This window comes from Balearica regulorum, chromosome 8 (genome assembly GCF_011004875.1).
Source record: "Balearica regulorum gibbericeps isolate bBalReg1 chromosome 8, bBalReg1.pri, whole genome shotgun sequence".
Taxonomy (NCBI): Eukaryota; Metazoa; Chordata; class Aves; order Gruiformes; family Gruidae; genus Balearica; species Balearica regulorum.
In genome coordinates, this window is record NC_046191.1 from 20,561,092 (window position 1) to 20,587,915 (window position 26,824).

Genomic DNA, 26,824 nt, shown 5'->3' on the forward strand with positions numbered 1-26,824 from the left:
TTGACCGAGTCCACAATAAATCTCATAGATATGGTAAGATACAGCTACAACTGCATACGAAAATATTAATACATTTGAAAACCCCACAATTTCTCAAAAAAGTTGGTACTTGATGCTGTTTAACAGCAGCATTATTGCCACACCATTTTTTGTTATTAGATTTTGATGTTGCAATAGGGCTTTACATACATACATTTACCGTACCATGTGAATTACCAGAAACATCCTTTTCTATGTTTGTGTGATTTATTAAATCATAAATCATAATAGCATGTGCCAGAAGTTCCTTTTGAAGGACATAATAAGGTAACAATTATCCTCTGAAGTCCTTTCTCTGTCTTCAGAGAATAAAATGCATTAGCCACATACCCGTTTGCTGCCCCGTGACAGAAAATGAAAGCGTGATGGTTGCACCGTATGCTTTCAGTTCCTGCCGTTGGCTGGTGAAGTGAGCTTTGTTCCTGAATGTGCTGAGAGAGACAAAAAGAATAGTTTCTCCAATATGTTTAAGGAATACTCCTCAAAAAACAGTAAGGAAAAAGGAATTCAAGAGGTTTGGTTTTGCACACGTGCAGATGGATGTGGAAAAACGTACATGTAAATATCAAATGTAAATTTAACGTATAATTTTCTTTGAAAGAAAATTACGTACATTTGGCCTCCTTGTATGGTTTTGACTTGAATCAATGAATAACACCTTTTTCATTTTATGCAACAATTCACAGAATCTGATGCCGGGGAATCGTAGTATTTTATTCTGTGCAAATATACACAGAGGAGCAACATTACAAGTATTGTCATAATCCTCTCAGAGAAGGTTTAAGGCCTTGTAGACCAGCCTGTGTGTGTGTGTTCAGAGTCCCGCGTCTGATGACTGGCACAGTGAGAACGCTCTTAGTGTACCATGATTTTGCTCAATTATTTTTGAAGGAACAATCATAAACAAAACCTCACAACATAGAGGGTGCTACATAAAGGCATTATTGACTGTGCAGGTGCAGGGAGATAGAAGCAGCATGATCACAAGATAAAAATGGCTTCATTAATTCAAAGAAAGTACAATTTACTCCCTCAAATTTTGATATTTTTTTTTTATTCTACTTCTATGGGAGAAGAAGCATATTTGTGGTTTAAATTAAAAAGAAAAAAAAATAATCAACAGTTTCAGCAGCAATCCAGATCTGGAATTCACTCTGTTTTCTTTTTTGTTCCAGAAAGACACTGTGCCCAAACCACGTAGTGCAAATGCGAAAAAGTGAAAAGATGGGGACCTCTGAAACAATGTATCATTTCCAAGAGTGAAAGTGGATATTAAGTTTCACTTTGTTCAAGTGACATCAAAACATTCTTAATAAACAAATAAATATACACCTACTTTCTTTGGTTTAGCTCACGACATACAAAGTAGCGATTTTTTTTTTCTTAGATTTTGCTGATACATAGCTCAAAATTAAAACTCGGCATCACGTGAAGACCCAATCCTGCATCGTGCTACACTGATTCTCCGGGAAGCTCACATTTGTAATTAACTTTAAGAAAATCCATGTACCATGTTATTTTACTGAATTACAAATTTAAATCACAGTGAACTGATGCTTTGCTGAGTTGGTGCCTGTGCTCCTGTACTGTCCATCCAGGTTCTCACTGTTTAACTCTCCCAACGGTTTCCATCAGCTTTGAGTCAGAATGTGGAATCTAGATACTTTCATTAATCATGTTCTAGTTATGCATAGCGCATACGCATTTAATTCAGAGCATCATTATGACCTGCTCGTACTCTGTCGCATCTAGGGTTGGACACAATGCCTAATGAGGATTCAGAATACCATATACAATGGTTATGATGCCTGGTGAGCATCCTTATTAACAGCTAATTTTTTTCAATGTCAACATATAAATAGAGTATCCTGGGAAACAGCATCATTTTGAGACTCTACGCAACAGACCACAATACAATAATTACTGCCATGGTCAAATGGCACAGTTTGGAGAAGTTCTTTGCATAAGAATTTTGATACTCTTTTTTTACCTAAAGTCCAAATTCTGACAAATATGAGAAGAGCACATGTCACTGCTTTTGTAATATTACACGCTTAAACCTTATTTTATTTACAGCTTCCAGTAGCTTTCAGCTAAATTTCTCGTTGCGCCCGCTGCCACGTTGCTGGAGAAGGCTAACGAACCCCTCAGCGGGCACATGACAACCTTTGTGCAAACGCATCCTTATTCTGTCATCTACTGGCAGCGTGCTTCCCGGTCGTGTTCTCTGCCAGTCCTTACCAGTTTGCCAATTACACAAGCTGCTTCCCAGACATCAGACAAAAATTCCACAAGACTGCTGTGCGAGCGTACCCTAATTAACCATCAGCTTAATTAGACAATTTACTGTGTAATTAGCAGGCAATTAGTCAACACCTCTCAGATCTTATTGACTGCTGTGACAGCCTTCCTTAGTCTACACATTCCCATACGCTTCCACGACCATGATCCCAGCTCCATCCCGTACGACGGCAACCCTTGCAAGGGAAAGGAAATCATATTACATAACAAGGGGAAAAGGGAGAAAAATCAATATCTAGCCTGTTCATTTATTGAACTGTCTTCTTGCCAAGACTTTCTTTTTTCCAGCAACAGAAGGTCAGCTGCTAACAAAAAACCATCCAGCTATGACATTGGCTTATGTCTTTTTAGTTTCTAATATGTTTTAGGAATTATTTTTTTTAAGCTCTTATATTCCACTGAATTATCGGAGAGGTCAGGCAAGTAGAAGTTAAGGAAAAAAATAATTTCTAAACTGACTTACATATTGCAGACTTAAAAATATGGCCAAGAACAGTGAAAAGGTGCTGATAGCTGCTTTTGGAACCTATAGCTAGCATTGTCGTTAACTGCTTCATAGTCTGAACTGCACCAGGAAAGTCAAAGTAGATTAGCTTTAAAGTATAAAAAGTCAATACTCCACAATTCAACGACATTAGTGTAATTCAGTAGAAATAATTTTTTTTAGTAGTATGAAATCCTCCACACAAATCTAAAGTTGTATGCCCTTATAACACATGATGCAAGAAGGTACAATTAAAGACTATCATAATATGTATATTAAGGGAATACTAAAAATGTGTGTTCCTTTTTCTATAGACCAAAACTGGGTTTTGCAATCAGCTGTGACAAAAGCATTTTGGATAATTCCTAAAATAGTAATTCCAAAGTTCATGGGACAGACACTTCTCTCCTGCTGCAATTAACTCTGGAAGATTTAGTCACAAAAATCCTACTCTTTCTGACTGAAGGATGGAGTCCCATAAAACCACAATCTCTATTATAGTAAAATATTTAGATAATTTTAAATCTCAAATACCGATAAGAAATGTTATTTAGAATACACTTGCCTACATATTTGCATTCGTAATAGGTATTTTAACATAAGAACCTATCAGGTTTTTTAAACATATGGGACTTCATTCTGCTTTTGCAACAACGTCAGTCAGGAGTAAATGCAATTATATCACTATGAGATTCCAAAATCAGCTCTTTGCTTTCTTGACTTCTTGTGTGGGCAAATCAGATATTAAACACAGCCCTACCAGTTTCATTTACCAAGTGGGAACTCAGGACCTGAGATAAGTTGAGCATTGAGGAGAAGCATGTTGCCTTCACATAAAAGCTACATTGGTATAACCAAAAATCCTTTGAAAAATGATTAAGCTAAACCCCTGTAAACCCGTGTGCAGAAGTATATGCCAGTTTAGAGCTAGTTATATCATTTCAGCTTACACCTGCAAACTTTTTAACACAAGCTATACACCATCACATACGTGCTTGACACTGATTTCAGAGCGTCCATGTAGAGTCAATTTGGGACCACATTTCTGCAAACACGTGGCAAGGGTCCAACCAGGAATCTTTGGGCAATAGCTGTTGCATGAGATGCTTCGTCTTTCTTAGGTTTTTCTTGGCAGAGATGGGGAAAAGCGCTCATCCGACAGCAGGGCTGCCATTTAACGTGCACGGCTGAAGCAAGAAACAACCAGCTGGTGCCCAGGGGAGAAGGCACGGTGCTGGAAGCACGTCTTCCCCAATACGTTTGCAGCCTGATAACGTTAGTGCGCAGAGGTGGGGTCCCAAAGCGACACCTGGACTCTTGCAGAAGCCAACATTTGACCACGGCTATCTATGTCACATATGGGTTCTGAATGTAGATCACCTTTCCTTTATTCCACTTCAGTATCTCACTAGACCTACTGAAGTCTGGACTGTATTCTGGATTGTCTTATAATTAAAACGTGGAATTGAAGGAAAAAACCCCAAACTCTGACATGTGCATTTAATCAAGTGGGGAGGGGGGAAGTTAATAACTTGACAGGAGGGAAACTTCTTAATTCTAGAATGGCAAAATAAATAATTCATTTTTTCCCTGAAAGTCTGTGGTTATCTATTAAAGTGCATCATGACAATTTGAAAAAATGGGGAAGTTTGTCATTTATGCTAAGAGAAGTAAAAAAATGTTAAATATGGCCTTTTGCTGTGATTGTCTTGGATAGGTGTTCTTTACATATAACTATTAAGAAAAATATACTACAATTTTTTTCTAATAAATTATTAAATACATTAATGCCACTTCGGAAAGTTATATGCAATCGGTTGTTTTGAAGAAAGCAAAATACTAAACAGAGTCTGCAACAAATCTGAACTAAGAATGAAACTTAAGTGTGAAAACTCTAAATTTCAGAATTCTACTCAACAATTTCTAGTTTACATTGAAACTGCCTTTTTAGCTGAATTCCTTTCTGACACAAAATTATTTGAAGTATTGCCAAGATTACCAACCTTCCAAGGTCATACAAAACAACTACAGAAAACGATACCTGAATGATATTTTACACAAGTACGTTACATATTTGCTTTTGAGAGTCCTGTTTATTCAGGATGTAATATTACAAAATGTTGAGTACTTCAGATACAGCCATCAGGAGCTGCAGATTCTCAGTAGTTCTGGAAAATCATGCATGGGTGCTCTTTGTCTCTCTTTTGTTAAATATTTGCAGATATTTTCAGAAGGATGAGGTAAATAAAGCAAAGGTAGTAAAGAGCAAAGCAGCTCCTTCCACATAAAAAGAAATACTGCTCAGATTTTTAGCAACTGTAAAATTGGCATGCATTTTGTTTGACTGATTGGCTAATAGTTGCCCTATGAATAGAAAGCACATCTTCTCTTAAGTACTGGTCACTTCCAGAACACCACACATTACGCTGGACAGGAATGAGCACTCCTACTTTTTATAGAAAGGCTTATGTAGCAAAATACTCAGTATTGCAATCTCTACACTCTTCTTTCACTGGAACTGCTTCTCATTTATGCCACTCTAAGTGCACAATGAGTTTCATTAAAATATGCAACAGTTTTCAGATTAAAGACTACCTAAAAGACTGGTTTACAAGTCTTTTATATAAAAGTTGCCTAAAATATTCAAGCTCAAGGTTCATGATCAAATTTACACTTTGTATATGTCAGCACACTGTTGCTCTACTGTTTTAAACCATTGGCTCCAGAAGAGAGAGACATGAAAAAGAAACGACCTCTAAATATTGTGTAAAAAACCACAAAGATGATCAGAAAAAGAATCCTTAGACAACTACGTAACTGAGGAACTTGTAGCCTACCAAGAACCAGTTTTGCACATATATCTAGTTTTACCTGTGATGGCCAGCTTCGTGTACGGCTTTGAGGAAGATTTGCCATTGCAGCCTTAAAGACTCTATGGAACTTACGAAATGAGCTCAAGAAGCATAAGACATAAAAGTTACAGCTGAGCTTAGTCTGCTCCATGAAGGTGAATGGAAGGAAAAGAGAAAATATAGAAAGCAACTTGCTGATCCTCTGTTTGTAAAAATCTGTCTCTAGCACAGATGAGATCTACTAACTCAATGCTCACACCCCTGCGTGATAGATCCCTCTTTGCCTTCCACTGATGAGTTGTCACATTGTGCCCCATGCCTTGAGATAGCAGACTTCTCCATGAGAGACTCTGTGCTGTCTTTCTCGTGGCAGAAGAGATGCAGCATTTCTGCGATATTTAATGCTACAGCAAGAGTAAACATTTGCCTGGAGGTTTAATTTTTATCATGAACTTGTAAAATGTTTTTCATTTCTGAAGTAATAAATACAATCACAAAGACAGAGAGAGGTTTTTTACAGACTCTTGCTATAAAAATGCAGTTCATTATCTTCAACATTCAAAGTATTAATTGTCCAAAATAACCAGGCTTACTAATGGTAAGAACAGATTATTAAAATGGTCCAAACTACCTCACTTGAAAATTCGGTGGTGTCAAGAGGCACGCCTGCAACCATTTAAGATGTATGTCTACTTGGTGCAGGCTTCAGCTCTGGTAGGAAGGGACTTGGCTTATCAATAGTGACTTGGTTAAAGCTCTCAGCCCTGGACTCTTCAGCCTCTCTGCTTTCACTGTGGTGTTCAAACTGTGCTACATCTCTCCAGACTGGGATTCCTCCAGGTGCAGATGTGCCAAGCCCCTGCAACCCCAGGTGTAGGGATTGAGAAGAACGAACGGTCAGAGTCCTCTCCAGTTCCTCTGACAGCAATTTTGAAACTATTAAAGTTATTAGCATTTAAATAGAGCCTCCAGGCTTCTTTATACTGGGTCAGGGATAGGGTAAAACTATATAGAGATGAGATCTGGCCCTTAAGTTGAACAGCTCAGAGAAATACTTTTTCTTGAGGAAAAAGGAAGAAAATCTGTTTTCCTGCCACTTACTCAGATTCACAGAATGATTTGTTCCTTTTTTGTAGCCAAAGAACACGTTTTCTGTATAAAAATATTCAAGTAAAATACAATGTCATAGCTACCGCATTTTAAAAAATAATAATTACATTCTACCGCATTTCCCTAGCATACTCATTTACCTCCCCTGTTAAACTTCGCTAATTTTATGCAGTGAACTAAAAGAAGTGTAAAAATTGGGGAACAATGAAACTGGTATTTCCTATTAAAATCTTTCAGAAATATGGAACAAAATAAGGTCCATAAATAACTCATAAGAATATTAAGACCAATAATAATCATTTTAACATTTGTAAAACCAAAAAAATAATTCAACTCACAGAGCTTTGTATGCTAAGGAATTCTGTACAGTGCCCAGTTTTCTGTTCAAAAAATGTAGTTAATAAAAGTTGTCTGATGTTATTTAGTAGAAAGGCAAAGAGTCCTTTTTATATTTGACATTAACAATCTGATCATTTGTCTCCCCAAAGAAAGCCCATACAGCTTTCATACAGACCACACAATAAAGAATAGTAATATTTCTGTTTACTGAGATATCAACTGGCATTTCGTTGCAAGTCAATGGTCTATCTTTGCTACAGCATACTAGACCTCAATCTGGCATCTACAAATGTCAAGAGTATAAAAAAAAATTATAGGGTGGAAATCAAAAGCATGTTCTAAATTCCTAAAAAACGAAACAAAGTTCACCTAAACATATTTGCTGCAGAAATCAGTACAATATTCAGCTGTCAATCTTGAAAAACAATGAGGGAGCGATGCTGTCAGTAGGACAGGATAATAACATTTCAAGCAGATGTTCAGGCAGGGCTCTAATTCTCACTGAACTCCCTTGGTAAGCATTTAATTTCTTTATCATATGCAAGCTAGGCAAATTGTACTTCATCAAAACTGTATTGTGAAATATTAATATTTCATATTATAGCAAAACTCCATAGAATAACCTTTGTCATATTAAGAACATCAGAATTTCAAATGTCATGGTTCTGCATTTTAATGCATCTCTAAATAGCTTTTTGGCTTGGCACCATAAATTATAACTAGTTTAATCTAAATTACTACGCTGTAGTATCATACAAAAATATACATTTTGTAATACAGATTCACTTCTGTGAAATACTAATGTTATGGAAAACAATGCGTCAGTGTACCATGATTTTTTACCACCTTCAATTATGAAGCGAAGTGCGCACAGTGCAAATGTACAGAGAGAACTAGTTGGAGCCTGAATATGTATATTGTAATAACGGCACATAGAAATGTGATATATCCTCGGTAAATTAATTAATTCTCCACCAGCAATGGTTTTAATTTAGAAATGGTTCTGAAAATATATTGTAAAATCTACATCAGCTAATTGTATAAACATATATTATGACTAGAAAGTTTTCTCCACTATGGCTTAGTTCTAAATTTAATCTAGTTTTAATTGTAGCTTTGTTTTTAAAATCATCCATGCAACTTACTCCATATATAATGAAAAAAAAATATTAAAGATTAAAAATTAAGTTAGTCTGCATGTTGATTTCTGCCGCTTCGCATAATAAAGGCAACTGTTTCCACATTATTGAAAGCGACGGCATCACAAATCAATGCATGTCACAACTGAATAAAGACAGATGTATCTGATTAATCAGAATTAAATTTCAGAAGTGAAGGAAGCATCCAAAAATCAAAGCAAACATTTCTGCTGTCCCAGTTTTTTTCCTTGAAGCAGCCTATACAATGCAGTGAGAGAACAACAAAGCCTGAATTCAGTTGATTAAAACCCCAATTTCTACTATAAACTTCTCACTGTGGCAATGGATACGGTATAGAGATGTGCACACTTCATATAACCTCTGACTTATTTTGATACTATGTTTATGTAAACTTTTTGATTACAGGTTTTAATGCAAATTTTGTGTACTAAACAATCCTCACTAATAAATGGTAAGTAAATAAACCAGTTCAGTATAACACTTCTACTAAAAAACTCCCACTCAGAGTTATTTGTTTAATTAATGCAGTATCTCTCATTCTGTGGATAGTTTTCTGTTCATCTAAGCTCTAAAAGAGGTAATAATTGGTATTCATTTATTGTGGACTCTATGATATGCAGCTCCCCCATTTCCCATCAATAGCTTGCCAACAGAATTTAGAAATAATATGTTGCGGCACAGAGTTATCTGAATAAGACAGAAATACTATTGGAACCAACAGAGCAATGAGCTATTGATCCTGCAGTCAAAACAGGAAGACGTGAATGTAGGAAAAGGTGTGCGAAGGAGCATTTTTATTCGGCTACCATTTGTCTTTCCTAGTGACAGTCCCTTTTAAAAGCAGTTATTCTCATTTCCGGAAGAAATCAAATCTACTTGATACTAAAGTAGCTGTGCAAAGATGTTTAATTTGGTAAATACAATTCTGCAAGGCACTATCCCTCTCTACAGATACCTAGAGACACATACAGGTACAGTACCCTACAATTAATATTTGCATTACGCTATCATATCTAGCACCTTCTAAAGTATTTAGAGTGCAGTATACTTAAAGGTATAAATACTCTGAAGGTATTTCAGCTCTCTCTCTCCTGTTAGCTTTTTTAATGTTTCAGTAATCGTACAGTAGTATGCAAGAACATACTTTTGCTGAATCACTCACCCTACAAGCGGAAAACGCTGCACAGGTTGTCATGAAGGCAACTCTGCAGCAAAGCCCGTGGGTGTTTGAAAAGGGAGTCAGCACGGCACAAATCAGCTAGCGCTGTGCTAACTCCCTCTGTGGCAACATGTGATGCTTTCAAGGTGAGGCCAAGACAGATGAGGGTTGGGAAGACGGGGGGGGGAGTAAGTTACGGTCCAGGGACTAGAATTGCAGCATTGCTATCCAACAGTTCCCCTATACAAGAACGTATGGCCCCACGCGGGCTGCAGGGATCCCTAGCCTAGCATTTTAGAAGAGTTTTCTGTGCTAGGTAGTGAAAGAGGGAAAAGGAGAACTTCATATGAAATTAATTTTCTGTCTTATGAGAATCACAGCTCTCCACTCCGAGTCCTTTTTATCTCTGTCCTTGGACCTCCTTCCAAGATTTATCCCGCTTTTTCCTCTGATCTTATTCCATCACACAGTAGTTAATGCACAGAAATCTGTGGTTAGGCTGTATATGTTTTCGCTAGCTATACGCCACTCAAATCTAGCCTGCATCAGTCACTTTTCCTGAAGTGCCAAAGGATGCCCATGGTCAACGGGGAAGTCACCAGTTTCCCTGTCAGTGACAGATGGTGAATGCAGTAATCGGCTCTGGAAAAGGGACCATTTCTCCTGCTGTTAAGCTCCCCGTTGCCACACAGCTAGTTTATGCTTGGCCTTTAACCATTGCGAATAAGAAGGAAGCCCACAAGTTAAACCTAACCAGAACAGATAAAATGAGGAGACAAGAGGGATGAATACAGAATCCTGCTTGTGTGGCATACAATCAAGGCTCAAGTGGAGGAGCTTCAGCTGCCAAAAACTGTCTAGCGAGCTCCCCTCCTCCCAGAAGGTGTTCCACTCTCGGGAACTGTACTGTCTGGGGAGCAGCTCTGCCTCCTCTCACTGACCCTGCAGGTTAAGACCAGGAAATCTTTGTGCCTGGTCCTGCTACGCAGTTAGCCCTGACTAGCTGGGCAGGACAGCTCATTCTGAAATCTCTGCTTCCATAGGTACCGCAGCCCAAGAGAGCGTTCTGCTGCCTGCTGAACACTGCACAAGATTTACAGCTACATAATCAGAAGCTAAGTTTAAAAAAAAAAATTAGCACATTATGCCAACCTGTATTATTCCAAACTCTCTACCAACTCCTTGCTCTAGCATTAAGAAGAGCAGTCTTTGTGTAGTACTCATTGTTCACGTAAGAACTGCTGTACCTCATTGAGCTTTCCTTCCCATTTGAAATATTTATTTTTGTAGCATTAATTACCATGCTGCTATTAGAAATAAAAGCAATTTTATTTCTGCAGCACCTCACAGCCAAGCATCTCAAATCACATCACAAATATCAAGGCTTAACACCTGTAGGAAATGCAGTACTGGGAAGAATACAATAGTAGAAAAACTAGGCAGTACTTGGGTGGGACACAGTCCTACTGCACGCAGAAATATATGATTCAAGAGTTTCGGCACCAGAGAAAGACAACTGCCTCTTACTGAACTTTCTTATAAAGTTTAGCTAGAAATAACAATCACTGGACTAGAATTCATCCAAAGCACTTTTCTGAACCTTTTATCTTTAAAACAAATACTACCTGCAATATTTTGATTCTTATTGCATCAATTTAAAAAAAAAGTATTGTATTTTATAACCACTTAAGATACTTGCTTTTAGCAATCCTCTCACTTGTAAGATCTCCAGCGGAATCACACCCCCAGAGCATGGCACCCAGTGGAACACTTTGCAGTCGCCATTTGAGAAATGACTCAGAGTCTGCTGCTTAGTGGAGTACCAACATCACTTCCTACAACATGCATGTCTTTCCTCCTGAACTCCCACCCAAGCTGGAACTCAGCCAGCCTCTGTTTAGCTCAAGATACACAGTAATCAACGTGCAGTCTGGCAGGACTGTGAGCATACCAGCAATAAAGCTGATAAATAAATAAATCTCAGCACTTGCTATGAGTTGCCTTTAGCCTAAGCACTGAATAATTACAGCTGGTGGTATGTTATACACATAAGTCAGTTGTAAACATATTTGAATGACATTTATGTCCTAAAAAGTATTTTAATACGAAACCCTGTGAAGTAGATTGGAATCTCGCAATCCAGAGGAACACTCACTTCCTTAGGGCGACTTAAGGTGTGACAGCGGAAGCCAGTGTGACACATTTTACAGTATGCTGTAGTAATACAGCACTTTCTCCTTAGACCTTCCTCATATTAGAGGGCCACCCTTTATAGTTAACTCACTTATGGTACTTACCCATGTAGAGGTGGCAGAGTAAAAAAAATCCACCTTTTCTCTCCTGCTAAGGTCTCCATCCATTACTATGCTTTTACATCCCATCTCTGAACCAAGAATAAAAGCCCCTTGTTTCCAAATTCATCTCAAAAGCTCTCTTCAGCCCATGCTGCTGTTTGTCACTGGTTGACAACACATTACCATTATGCACAGTGTTACTCAGGCCTTTGCCCAAGGATTTACCTTTGATCCTCTTCCTCCCTCCACAAGTCAAACTATATTTACATTCCAGCCCAAATCTTGTTTGTTTTCTCTGCAATACATTTATCAAAACTGTTGTTTTCTCTCACTGTTGGAACTTCTTGCTCAGTCTCGCTTTGCCATTTTGATTGTAACAGGAAACTCATCCTGAATGCCATTCTCAGGTCACACCAGCAATTACTCACTTTAAAACTACACAAAGTGCTTTATGTTAGGTACCACATTGAGCCATAGCCTTCAAGACTTAATTCTAACTCCTTCCTCTTCCACTACATGTTACTGAAGGTTTATGTCACTGTAGTACAAACCTTCAGCACAACTGCTCTTCCCTCCATAGACTTGTTGTATGTTGCCTCCATCTTTCTCTTCCACTACCCACTCAGCCTCAAGCTTACACACACATTACCACAGTGCAACTGCAACTCCATTTCAATGGCTCATCTTGGCAGTCCTTGGCACAGAAGCTGCCTTCCATGAGTTGCATGATAAAGCTGAAACCTCCTAGACTAGTTGACCTACACAATGATGTACTGATACCCTTCCCTGTTATTTTCATTTAATAGTGCCATTCCCAAAAGATTCATATTTTTCAAATATACAAAGAAATGGTTACATGTTAAATATATCTTAAAAAATTTCCTTACCTTATCCAGGGAGAAGGTTTTAGTGACAGCAAAGCCCCATCCAGTTTCAAAAGCTCTTCGAATCATTGAAGAACTAGTAGTAGGGGTTGCACTGGCAAGGCCAAAAGGGTTTGGAAACTTCAGTCCAGCCATTTCTACACTGATGTCTACTAAATCGATAGGAGTGTAGAAGAGTGGTAGTTTTGGAACAGTAGAAACTGCAACACCATGTAAAGACTGTAAAAAACAAACAAACCAACCATAGAATTTTTTGCTGATTCATTTTTCATAGAATTTATTATTAGCCCTAAGAAGGGAATAATTCATATATAATAACCCAAAGTTTAAGTATTCTGTGTTCAGACTTGCAAATCAACAAAACATGCAAACACTTGCATGTGTAACACTTCTGTCCAAATAGCATTCATGCTGGAATATTATGCCATGCTGGATATAACTGAAGAATATATTAATGAAACAGTTATTCTCCATCCTGTACTGCTAGCCTGGTTCAGTCCAAAGGTTTGTTCAGCCATTCCAAACAGCCAGTTCTGTTCCCTACAGCAGCCAGCAACATTGAGATTGAAAAAAACCACCCCACCCAAAAACCCAAACAACCCAGGGTATGCACAGACAGACCCTTTCCAAGTATCAATCTATAAAAATGTAGGGACTTGTGAAAAATGAGGGAAGGCACCCATGTGCAGGATCACTTGGCCTTAACTAAGTATTTTGAACTCCTGCACCTTTCCCCGCCCCCCCCCTTTTAAGATTTTACCTAGCCTGTGCAATGGGATACATATCAATATATGCAAAGCTATTATTGTTTTAATATTTAATTGTATTAATACTTTAAGGGTGACAAAAATTAGACTCCGATTTGGGATCAAAGAAGATCGTACACATTACAGCTGACACACCACAGTCACTTTTGTTTTAAAGACAGCCTTTTCTCTGGTGAGTCAGTGAAAAGCTTTCAATGTAAATGTTGCATCTAATACTGTAAAAACTGTAGTGAGAAAATCTTTTTCCATGTGCAGATACTGAACAGCATCCTAATCAGGCTATGGTAGGTAGAATTAAAATCTTGGCTCACTCAGATGGTTGACTCAATAAAATCACAAAGAAGCAAAGCAGGAATTTCTAACACAGAGAAGCCCTACTCAGGCTGTGTTCCTAATAAGTCCCACCATAAGATCACAGCAGTTTATTCTATCCTTAAAAGAAAGATTTCTTCAGTAGGACAAAAAGAACCACTACTCGAGGTGTGGGGAAGATTTTCTGTAACAGAAAGTAAAAACCTCAGCCACTTAGAAATTGCTGCTTTTGGGTTGTGGGTTTATTTTGTTGTTGTTGTTGTTTTGGGGTTTTTTTTAAAGGAACTTATTGAGCCCACTTTTACCTATGAAAACTAATAAGCATGGATGAGATGATGGGGATTTTGTTTGGTTTAGTGCCTTTTGTTTCCTAGGCTGGTTCAAAGCCTGCGAGTTCACACGTCTGTTTTGTTGTGGGACTGCCTGGGTGCGTGTCTCAGATTCTGACCCCAGATCTTTTATTCCTTGGACAGAGACTATACATTTGGGGCCCAAATTTTCTGATGACTTAAAAAGCACCGAAAATAGTGGAACTGTACTAGCCGGCATGATGCAAACCTGAATACATCCCTAATGGTGGACATTTTGAGAAAAGCTAACCTTTAAAGATCCCTAACACTTGGGACCAAACTCCCTTCAGTATCACGACCTCTCCCTAGCAGCCAATGCAGCCACACTTTGTAAAATAAAGCCAGACATCCCTCATTTCCTCCCTCCTGAGTGCTCACCGCTTCCTGTGTGTCGCGCACCACAGGGCTCGTTGCTTACACCAGAAGAATCTGAGTTCTTAGAAGACCAAACCGCCCAGCACTCTACATCTCAAAAAAGCTTTTGTTAACTGACAAATCAAAGTATTGTATTTTGATTATTTTGGGTTTGATTTCATCCCCTTCAACTCTTTTTTAGTCTTTCTTAACCAAAATGTCAACTGCAAAATGTCGTTTGCAATGCCAAAGAGAACTTCCCGGATCACACAATTGAACTTAGAAACATTTTAAAAACGTTAGCACTTTTTGTCTCCTACATATTTGGAAGCAGAGAAATCTGCTGAAATCAACCCTGATACACTGAACCCTTACGCTGAACTCTCTGATTTTGATTCTGTAAGAATGACAGCAAAGATAGATTATGGAAAGGTTTTTGGCCAGTTCCACTCTATGTGCACATGTGAGTAATAAACCTAATTTTCCATTTTGAAAGCAGTTATTTGTTAATTCATTTGCTATCCAGAATTGTTCAAATGTTCTCTGTGAATATATTTCAGTCTGTGGATTGCTCATGAACTATTCGTTGCTTGTATAACTGTAAATATTGATTGCTATAGACAGATAGGGAGACAGATTAAGTGCTTAATATGCAGCTTAAGTTACATTGTACTGTTTTCTTTCCCCAAGCAGGACAATTTAATCTCAAAGTTGTTCTCACCCAAAATGAGCATTGCTTGAAAGCGATTCTTGACTAGGGACCCCAAATGAGCTTTCTGTAATAAAACAGAAAATAAATCCTATACAAGACAAAAAAAATAAAATCCACCAGAGCAATGAAGCACTTTTGAACCAGGTGGTTGAATACACCCATGCAAAAATAGACCTTGCCTCCTGCATGCCATCATGCAAACTGGTCATAAACCACTTCCCAAACCATATGCAAACAGGCCTATTCTTCCTGCCAAACTTCCCTCACAAAGAGCAAAACCACAAACAATTCCATCCAGACACACTCAGGCACAGCAAGATGTGCCTACTGGTTTGTTAATGATGGGGTGGACCCCGGTGGAGGTGGCGGGGGAGGAGAAAAAAAGGTTTAAATGGAATAAACCAAGTCTTTAAAAACACAGAGGGACATGATGCAGCTGAAGGTTCAGCAGCCACTGGCTATACATCCTCACAGATTTATCTCCCTCCTTCCTACCACTTCCCTGTTTTGCTCTATTTATTTTTGCGGTTTTTTCCTTTCAGCACAATGCTTATAAAAGAAATAAATTCACTAAGCCCTTATGTGTTGTTTTCCACAAAACAAAACTTTTGGCAAACTAAATGTTTTATAGCTTCCTGAAAGCAAAACCATCTTTATAATGAAGGATTTCCCTGACATTGCACAAACAAATAGGAAAAGCAAGCCTGCAGGCAAGACTTTATTTATAATAACTCTTCCCTTGATTTTTAAAAATAGAAGACAAAAGCGTGGCCCATTCTTCCTCTAATTTGATGCCAATCGGCTGAGCTAACAATATTGCAGGTACTTATTGTTCCAGTCACAGCAATTTTTTGGATACTGGAAGAGGGTGATGAAAATCCCCAGCACGTTGCATGCAGCAGCCCTACCTAACACGGATGTGCCGAGGGGCAAAAGCAGCACAGTCTGTAGCGCAGGGCTGAGAGCCGGGGACTCAGCTTTAGACCTGATACAATTTGTGACATTCATTTTCTTCAGGTGGAGAAAATTCTTAACCTCAGCAATATGGTCTAACTCCATTTTCAGGCCTTTAACAAAGACTGAGAAAGTGAGTCGTTTGTATTACTGTTATTTTTCAGAGACCCTTCTCTACAAATCCTAGTGCCTGGAAGAGTTTTCCTGACTACCTTCATCTCACTCCTGACTTCTCTATTTTTGAGTCTGATCTGAAAACATATCTCTCTCCCTTGCATGTGTTTCTTCTACCCTCTCCCCGATTATCCATTATTTAACTCTGTTAAGTATGTTTAAGTTTTGTTAGACATGTTTATGTTATTTCATACAATCTCAGAACAGTTGTGGTTGGAAGGGATGCCTGGGGACCATCTAGTCCAACACCCTTGGCTCAAAGCAGGGTCAACTAGAGCAGCTTGCTCAGGGCTCTGTTGAGTTGGACAGAGATTTTCTAAGCTCCTTCCTAGCTTTCTGTTTCTGGAACAGACATATTGCTCACTCAGTGGTATGCAACTAAAATACCGGGTTTCCTGCCCTTGCATTTAGTCCACCTATTTGCAAATGGTGCTTTGTTACTTGTCTCCATGCTGGTGTTTCATATATTGTTCCAGCTAAACAAAGGGACATTCAGTTTTCCCTTTGGTTATCCTGAAAAGAAGCAGACAACATAACTAATGGCTTCAAAGACAAGCTTCCTGGGAACCACCCATGTCTGGTATTGATTATGAAATAATGTACATTCATGCATGCTCGAGAATATATGAGAATGGTCCAACCTTCAGAAAAGAATCAACAACTATACTCTTCAGATACAAAGCCCGTATATTTTTGACAGCACAGATAAAGAAAAAACAGCAAACATACAATACTGGTGCAAAAATAACACAGTGATGTGCTCAAAATTCATATTGAATAGCTTCTTAGTGAAGTGCAATTTATATCAGTTGGGATCCAGTACTCTATTCTTTAAGTGTATCATGTACATTTCAGTCTAGGAAAAATATAAAAGAAACTGTCCACACTGGGGGAGATTACAGTAAAGAAAAATAGATTTAAATAAAGAAAACTTTTTGTGAACCAGAGAGGAAAAGTCACTTTTTAAGAGGGATTTTAGTATGAAGATGATGGTGGCTTGACTGCCATGTATGGGAAAACACTCCACAGGTAAGTGTATGAATAGAGCAGGAGTGAGGCATTAAGGCTGGTGCAGTGGTCCAGGAAGAAAATACTGGAAGAATCGCGATACGAGAGCTGTCTTTGCTCTCAAGGCAGGCATAGAACATTTGAAGTTAGTCCTGCAATAATTGTGAGTTACCCTGAATATAACTATTATATTATTAAATCCCATTCACTGATCAAAAAGAAATGAACAGTAACTGAGGCACAGAAGAGCAGCCTATATTGGTTCTGCACAAGATCATAAAGTCACTGTTCAACAAAAATGAGAGCCATTACAATCCCCAAACTCAATAAATCACCAAGATTATTTTACAGAAATTTTTATGTCATTCATGGAATAACAAAAAGGTTGAACCCTGAAAAAATGTTGCATGAATTGGGCTGATTCTGTTTGGCTCTCTAATGAATTGCAAAGAACGGTACTAGGAAGACAGACTATTTTCTAACAGGTTCTACTACAACTATCCTTAGTTGGGCTTTGACTGGTCATGTTTATAGAAACTAACCTGACAGCTGCAGGCAACAATTTCTGAGATGAACCTATGCTTCATTTAGTGGGAGGAATATGTTAAGAGGCAGGAGATATTTAGGCAACTAATGATGGAAAGTTTCCAGCATAAGAGCAGCCAAGAAGCTTCTGTAAATAACTCCCAGTTTGGAACATAAGGCATTTCTGCTGGAGAGTCTTTGAGTCTGGATCTCATGCTTCACTTGACCATGTGCCAGAGCTTGCAATGATTGGAGTTTCGGGGCACATATCAGGCCCATCTGTTTGCTTAGCCTTTTGCCTGGAGTAGGTTGGGATACAAGCAGCGTGCCGTTCAAACAGCGCATTCTGCAAGTAGTCAGGATGGTGGGTTTGAGTTTCAGTTTTTGACATGGTTTTGGGCTGGTCGAGAGATCCTATGGAAGAGTTTTATTTTGCTAAAGACTGACTGCATTATTTATAGATCCTGGTGCTGAGATAGTTGGTGATTTTGGAAATGGCACCCTATTCCTGTAAGTGCAAATGGAGAGATGGTATCAATATACGTCTTTAAAATATCATGTGTAGTCGATTCAGACACGCAGATTGCAGGAAGGTTGCTTGCCTTGGGATGTCACAGCAGAGAGAAAATAAGGTACTGTGTAAGGGTGTTTTTCACTCGAAATTGGAAGTGTCCAGAATACAGGGCTGTGAATTGAACGCGAGCACACACCTACCCCTATAAACATCAGGGCAACACAATCCTTCTCTAAACAACTTCAACAAACAAACTCTCCACCAGTCACTAAAGTTTCTACCACACCCAAACACTGGTGAAGTAAATTGCCAAATTACAGCACTCTGCACCACAGCAACCAGATTTTACAAAGGCTGCACATCCAAATAAATGCCCTTGGGCAACCTATTCATCTAACAGCTGGAAAGGTGACACTTGACATTTGGAAACTTTCCTGTGAAGATTGCTGTAAGGCTTTCCCATTAGCTTCCTGGTGAGACTGTAAGGTCGAATAAGCTGCCTTGAAACCTGCAAAGGGTAACGGAAAGGCTCTAATATCACAAGCCTGGTTGATTTAAAATTCTAATTCTCAAGCCATGACTATTCAGATTTTTTCCAAAGTATTAAATACATTCCGGGGGGGGGGGGGGGGAAGCAAGCTTTGAGGAGGAAGCAACATGATAAAGGAGGGGTTTGAAATGATGTGTGTATTTCTAGAGGTTAAAGAGGAAGGAGACAAAGAGGAGGAGATACCTCTCTCCCCCCCATCAGAGTTACTCAAATTCACTGCGCACTGAGAAATCAAGCAAGCAGGTCAGGGATTAAAGATGTTTCACACTCAGCATTTTCATAGGGTCTAAGAAGGGCAGGACACAAACAGTGCTTAGAACAAGTGAGAAAAAATATGCACAGATACTAACAACAAGCTTTCAGTTGAAGTATTTTTAGGAAGTGAAATCAGACCCCAACAGCATGCAATTGCACAAACATGCAATCAGAGAGGCTTTGAGCAGATGGATGGGGGAGGAAAGACATCGAGCTGTTACAGTCCCAACTTCAGTTGTTCAAATCTCTTTTTGTGGGGAGAATGAATCATGTATCATGTTTCTAAAAAAGTTTCCTTGCACTATAAACACACTCTTTGTCAGCTGTTTCTCCACACACAGGCTGTCTCTCCTGTCTCTGAAGGTTCCTCTGCAAGTCCTCTAGACTTTGTGCTCTTTCTTTTACTAGAAAAATTAGGGCAGAGATGTTCAGTCAGCAACATGCAAGGAGCACCCGAAGGGAATATGCAGTTACCAGTTTTTTTCAAGTCTGTAGCCCTTAAACTTGCATTTCTTGGGTAAATTCTCCTTTGCATTATTTTCCTTTGTGCATTCAATGTTTGTTTTTTGTTGGCTCTTGTGGCCAGTTTATCAGCCTCATCAGACCAAACTTTGATTCCAGTGTAGATAATCTGAGTGCTCTGTAAACTGTTAGTAAGCTACAAATGTCTTCCATAGGTAAAAACGTTGGCAGTATTTAATTTTTACTTTATGCACTACTGAGAGATTTTACTTTTTAAAATCAATGGGTTCACTTTTTTTTCCTAATTACCCAATCAGAACTTCTACTTGCACTGTGTATTGTGCAGGGAGGCTTGCTACTCTTGAGCAGAATTCAGAGCTTGGGCCAAGAAAACATTGCTTGGATTTTAGTGTTAAGATAATGTAAGAAAGCTGAGTTCAACTATCCAAACTCAGTACGTGCTCCAAGTTGAATGACTGTGTAGGTTCAAATCACCAGGCAATCTAGGTACGTTTCTCAAAACGCGCGTACTTAATCTAAATCACATGAAATTATTTTTTAAAGTATCTAAAAGCAGACAGAAACGGTAAAGAGAAAAATACTTTTTTTAAAAAAAAATAATCACCTGTATGTATCTGTGCATGTACCAGGAGGCTTGTTTTCCATCGGTTTACTGATTCACTGTAGTGTTAGCAAGACCACCAATGTCGCCCCCTGGCAAAAACCCAGGGCTCACTTGTTTGCATAGTTTCTGGATCTACTTCAGGAAGACCCCATCTGTTAAACTTGATAGGTGCCATGGCCTCCTTGACTGTAATTAAAGTGAACGACAAATATGTTAATAGAAGAAAGAAAAAACTGTTGCTAAAATCTGTTAAATATATGCTGATAACAATCAAAAAAGCACTTCCAAGTTCTTTCACTTAAATGTAAATTTACAGCAGAAATGACAAGTCCTATTATATACATAAATGTTTCTGTTGAGCTAGTGGAAGTATGTAATTACTAACAGGATTCAGACAGAAAAATAGCATACGTTGTATGGAAGAGCAGTTTGATAGTATCAGAGAAGTAACCAGTTCCCATGTGCCTGCAAAGCCAGACCCGCGTGCAAAATAAACCTGCACAGGCGTCACAAGCAGCGACTGACTGGACGCAGGCTCAGGCGATACTTGGTGTTAACGGTCTTCTGGTCACTCCCCGAGAACGCACTGCATATCGCAGAACCTGGGATTCACAAAGTCATTCTCACTGGCATCATTCATCTCCCAGGGAAAAAGTCCAGCACTTCTGAGAATCCTATTAATGAACACTATTAACAAAGGAAAAATAAATTTTCTCCCTTTCCCTCTACCCATAGCTTTGTACGTTACTTACCACATCAACGTGCTTTTCTCCTGAATAACTTACTATATACTCTTTTGTGCAACTTAATATGCAGCATACAATTTTTGACAGTTAAAACAACAAACAAAATGTTTCTGATAAAATTTCTAAAAATTCATTTAGATCTCCAGAATTTATTTCCCACATTTATTAACCCTCACAACAGAAATGATACTCTGCTACTTTTTGACAGGTCATTATTAAACCTGACCGAAAAGTTTCAGATGGAACATTTTCCCACCAGGAAATGTTATGCTATCAAAGCTTTGGCGTTGACAAAGTGTGTTGGTTTTAAAGAAATTTAATTCAGAAAATGATATATTTCAATAAAGTCAAAACCATCCTGAGTTAATATTTAAACTCAGAACATCCTGAAAGAAAGGCTCACTTTGAAACTTGTTACCTATGTTAAGAATAAAACCATAAAAACACAATCAAAATGAAATGCTTACATGCAGACAATATATTTTGTATCTTTTTCACTGCAATTTCTGATGGTTTTTTTAGAGCATGCATCAGGACACCTTCATTCTTTTCATGTTAGTAAGCAGTATATATAGGCATTCTGCACATGAACTATTACTGTCCATAAAAATAATGCAGATGTGAAAAGAAATAAATCATTTTTTATACTGCATGACATTATACAAATGGCATTAAATGAACACAAAAGCTCAGAATGAATATTTTTGCTCTATATTAACATGATTTTATTATGCATTTTAAAATTATATTATTATGATTGCAAAGATACTTCAAAAGTAGCTTCATGAAGAGAATCACGTTTTCAATAAATATTTTTAGCAAATGTTGATGGCATATATCAAAATGAGGGGGTTTTATATAGCTTTGTCTACAGCAACTGAAGATTCTGCAATAAAATGCAGCTTAAAATTGCAACGTCCCTCAGGGACATACCACTAGCAGATGCTGATTGCCAAGGTCAATTAAACTGATGTACTTGTGCTGTCATATATGTAAAAGAGAAACCTGCCAGTTTAAGACAAGAATATTTCTCCACTATGAGGGCAAAGTCACAGTATTGCCCTGGCGTGCACCTGAGTGTACAGCGAGCTTCAAACGCATCTTATTTGCACGTCATCGGGATGGAATTTTGTTCCCAGGCTCTGTATCTCCCTTCCCCTCCAAATCATATTTTAGAAGTGTATTTCAAAGTGGGGGCCGTGTATAATCAGGGGCAAAATAACAAAATAGGAGCAAGGCAAAAACAGTCACCTACTTGTCCCACCTCTGCTCTCCTCCTCACCCTTGGCATACACAAACATATCCAGAGGACTCAAATCCAAAGTATTTTTCGCAACTGGTTCATAAGCCAGAATCACAGCAGACAGTTTTAAGCTGAAAGACTGTAGCAGGTTTTCATACCAGAAGTATTTAATCTATCCCTCCCAGCCTGCATATACTTGTGGCTTAACTTGGCAAAAATAATATTTGCATAGCAACAGAATCAAAAACTTATGAAATGGTTTCCTTTAAAAATATTTAAATTACTGAAAGATCACACCAAACAAAACCTTCGGACTGAGACATTTTTCAGTCTGGAATTTTGGGGGTTTTTTAGTTTGTTTGTTTGTGTTTGGGTTACTTTGATTTCTTTTTCTTTTTTTTTTTTTTTTTTTTTTTTTTAAGAAAAGTGCTGATAATGGCTGATAGCAGTTTTATTAGGAATGCTTCAGTAATATTTCTAAATCAATACATTAAATTTCTCTTTATGTCTCAGACTGTCTGTACTTCAAGAAAGCTTTTGATCATCTTATATTTGTCATAGATAGGATAACTTACTGCATGCAGTGGTACCATCTCAGCATGTGGTCTAGACAGTTCTCGCAAGCTAAATACGTATGGGCTTGTAAAGACATGCTTGGGAAAAACCCAGAGGAAAAGTTGGTGCTGCAGGATTTGGTATCGGGGATTTAACAGATGACTTTTGTTTCTCTGAGACAGGACTGAACCACAGTAAAGGTGTTACAGGACAACATGCTATCGGAGATGTAGTTTTTCAGAAGAAATGATGTAAGACTGGAAGTTCTGACTGCTTATTTCATCTTGTGGAAAAATAGGGTATTAACTCTGTTATCCTGGATCTATTACATTTCTCAAATCTATCTTTGGATTGTCTTGTGCTAAAATAGCTGTCTGGACATAATTATACCAAAAGCTTTCTGAGTGCAAAGAATACCCAACATACCTTCACCTGAAACATCTCCCCAGGGCCTGGGGATTTGTCTGCCTGATCAGTATTTTTAAAACTGGGAAAGAACATTTCCCTGGTGGCAAGGTTGACATGGTATCTGGCAGCTATTTCCTTCTGTCTTTTTTATAATCTCCAAGATTTAGGTTAAGTGAAAATAAGGGCGTGATTTAAAAGCATCTTAAGAACTCCTAACAATTTGGATCTGGTACCCGGGGCAACTGTGAGGCGGAAGGGACCACCTCCTAGACCACCTGCAGGAAGAAGGGGAGAACTTTGGTCTTCACAAAGGGAAGTCCCTTCTCTGGCCCTGCAAGGGATGAGAGATTGTCTAAGAGCCAAACCTGAGCTTCAAAGGAGGTGACCCCAACTATTGATTCTCTGAATTGCTGTTTTGACACTGAACAATAAGCAAACTAGATACCTAATGTTTTTGTTGGTGTGTAATTTGGGACAGCGGTAAAGAAAAGAGTGTCTTTTAAATCCCTGTACCCTCACACCTTTTAAAGTATACAACTAATACAGCTTTTATCTTGAAAATTCAAAGTACAATCCTGTGGATGTGCTGCTTTCTCCTCCATATCCTGGCGAGATATTATATATGATTTGAAAAGATCCTTCTGGATTGAAGACAACATACAATTGAATTATTCTGATGCTATCAAGTGATGCTAACACAAACAACACCAAACAAAAGGAAAGTTCTGAATATATGTTCCAAATTTGCCATATCCACAGAGCAAACAAACACAAATGAAAAAGTAGCAGCAAATTATAGCACTTGCAAAAAACAATATTAAAATATAAGTGAATACAGAAAAATATTTTAATTACAAAACAAATCAAATGGAAAAGATTCCTCAAATAAAGCTTTAAAAGAGAGTCTGCGTGTTTGACTGCCATGACTAATTATGTATCCATGTAATGTGTGTTCAATTTGGTCTTATTTAAATAGCAGAAATGCTCATTAGCTGCAGTATATCTGTGAAGCTTCAATAAACAGTTTAATGGTTTTTATGTTTAACCAATTTCATAAGTTCCTGTAATTTTAGCTTTAGTAGCTCATTAATGTTTTTTTTTGATATCCATCTTACAGACTTCCTTTACAGTGAATAGTAGCATTACTTCAGAAAAATACAAATATACTGTAACTTTCTTAATCTCAAATGTAAAACTACAGCTGTCACAAGCGCCAATAGACTGATTAACTGCTGACACTGCCCAGCCTAAATGCCCAGCAAATGAAGAAAAGCCCAATCAGTCATGCTTCCCACAGCCTCTGCCCCACTAGCAGAGGGTACCGAACCAGGATTAACAACTGGTTTGAGAGGACAAAGCTGGCTCCGGGTATGCGAGCAGAGGCTCCTGCTGCTAGCAGGTACTGACTTTGTTTTCTGCCTGTCTCCCCCAAGCATATGCGTGCTGATGCCTATTGGGTGAAAGAGCAGAATTCCTGCTCTAAGTTAACAGGGCTTAGAAGCCTTCACAAAGCCATTTTTGGATATTGGAAATGGGTAATCGTTTCAAAACTCATTCTGTAAACCTATTCGCGAAGAAAAATCCTATTCTAAATGACTCAGTGGGAAAACTCCTACCTATTTCACTAGGAATCTTTTGAATCTATATAAATTTCAGTTTTATATAACAATTTTTTAAAAAGCCTGATGACTAAAAGTCTGTTCTGTGGGTGCGAGGCAGATGCCGTGCTACCAGGGAGACACCGGGTCACCCCCGTGGGTATTCCCAGCTGGGGCATCGCAGCCACCTCTCCTCCTCCCTCCTGGTCTTCCATCAGAGAGTCAAGGCTTCAATGCTTTGAGGCTGAAGCTACCTAGTCGTCTGACCAGGCTGGATGAAGAAACTCAACACTCCCTGCAGGTTCACTGGCTTTTGTACCATTTGAAGGTCCCTATGTGTACAAAGGAAAACTTGCGAGCTCAGAGCTCCGCAAGCTTTTTCCCTTTTTCCCTAGTAAATGCTTCTCAATCTATAGAAATACATATGAAATGGGAGTGGGTTAAATAATAAAATTGTAAATTACGTGGGCAAATATATCTTCGTTGTATGTCAAACCACATTGGGGGGGCAGTAGTTATACGCTAGTAAGCTGCCTGGGCTTTGCTGCTGCAGTTTCCAAGCAAGACAGTGGTACTAAAAGTAAACGCAAAATATCTAAAAGTTGTGGTTCCCAGAAACGTGAAATAAAATTTTGCCCTTCAGTTACCATGCAATAGCTAGGTACTACCAAAAGTTTAATAAAACATATTTTTGCTCACAAATAGCCTACTATTTCTGAGGAGTTTTGCAAAGGTAGTATTTAGTGTTTGCTTGGGTATTTTTGCATTCCCCTTTTTTGTCTCTCCAGGAAAATAAAATAGGCATTATCATGCTAAGATTCAGTATTCCGGTAAATGGGAATACTTCGTCTTTACTGCACCCCCCGCTAAACAGAGTGTTGAACTAAAGTTATGTCGCCAGTTCAATATCCTGCCTTAGTCCCCTGCCCTGCACCGCATTTTGTAGTGTATTTTGAGCAAGTGTACTATTTTCCATAATTTCTCCACGGTTCTCCTCAGCAATTCAGGCAAACAAATCAGAACAAGGACAATCGTTCCAGTGTAAAAGTTTGCAGTCCAAAAATATTGTTCCTTTTCGCTTGTCAGAACAAAATAGGTAAGAAAATGATTATTCAAAGTTTAGACTTTAAAACCAACTGGACTTGTGTTAAGTAGGATGTTGAGGCTGTATGCAGTGCTAAGGAGTACACAGAATGACATTCGTATATATTGAGTAGTTGCAATTTGGAATGGTGACAGAAGATATTTCAGTAATTCACTAATACGTCACAGGCCTCCAAAATAACAAACCAAGTAAAAAACAGGAACAAGAGGAAAGGTACAAAACCCTCCCACAGCTCTTTGTTTATGTGGGTCAGTTATGATGGCTTGCAGGCTTTGGTAAGCTATGCAATAAAGAAGCAGCAGCCTGTGCTTGCAAAATCTTTTTCTTTTTTTTTTTTTTTTTTCTCCAACAAGCAGCAAAACATTTTTCTTACTCCATCTGCAAGAGCTTGATTTAAACAATTTGTTGGGTTTTTTTTTTTAGTGTTTTCAGTGAAGTGGTAATGTTCTTAAAATAGTCTATAAGGCAACTCTCCTGTTTTGTCTATTAGCAACTTCCTGAGCATAAAATGGACTTAGGAGTCCATTTTTTAAAATTAATGATGCATTTATATGATTCCCAATGGGAGGATGAATACCTACTAGAACTGTTGCTTAAAAACACAATCAGCATTTTACTTTTACAAAACAAAAGACTAAATACCTGCTGTGAGCACATGGAATCTCAGTTGCAAATTTAATAGTTACCGTGCAAGAATAAGAAACATCTTGTTGAGGATAATAGACTAGAAAAAGCTTTCTAACAATTTCTGCTCAGAACAGCAGTCACTCACGTGCTTATGCCCTGAACACTTTGCTGAACTGGGGCTAAGTCTGATTTTAATCCCTCTGATTTTCATAGTATTTGCTTTATTCTTACATCAGTAGCATCAGCATTTAACAATATTAACAACAAATAGGACAGACCCTGCCAGCTTAGCTCATACCAATACTGCATTTGCAGTTCCTTGAGGTGCCTTACAAATTGGGACAACTGATAGAGCTCT

At 38.3% G+C, this 26,824-nt stretch overlaps 1 protein-coding gene across 1 annotated transcript in view; it reads right to left on the bottom strand.

The window, feature by feature from the left end:
* The window catches only part of DPYD (dihydropyrimidine dehydrogenase), a 361,699-nt gene that overhangs the window by 157,743 nt on the left and 177,132 nt on the right, over nt 1-26,824 (bottom strand). Inside the window, 3 exon segments of the mRNA XM_075759993.1 lie at nt 12,626-12,841; nt 20,185-20,274; nt 20,276-20,370. Coding sequence (XP_075616108.1) covers nt 12,626-12,841; nt 20,185-20,274; nt 20,276-20,370 — 401 coding nt within the window.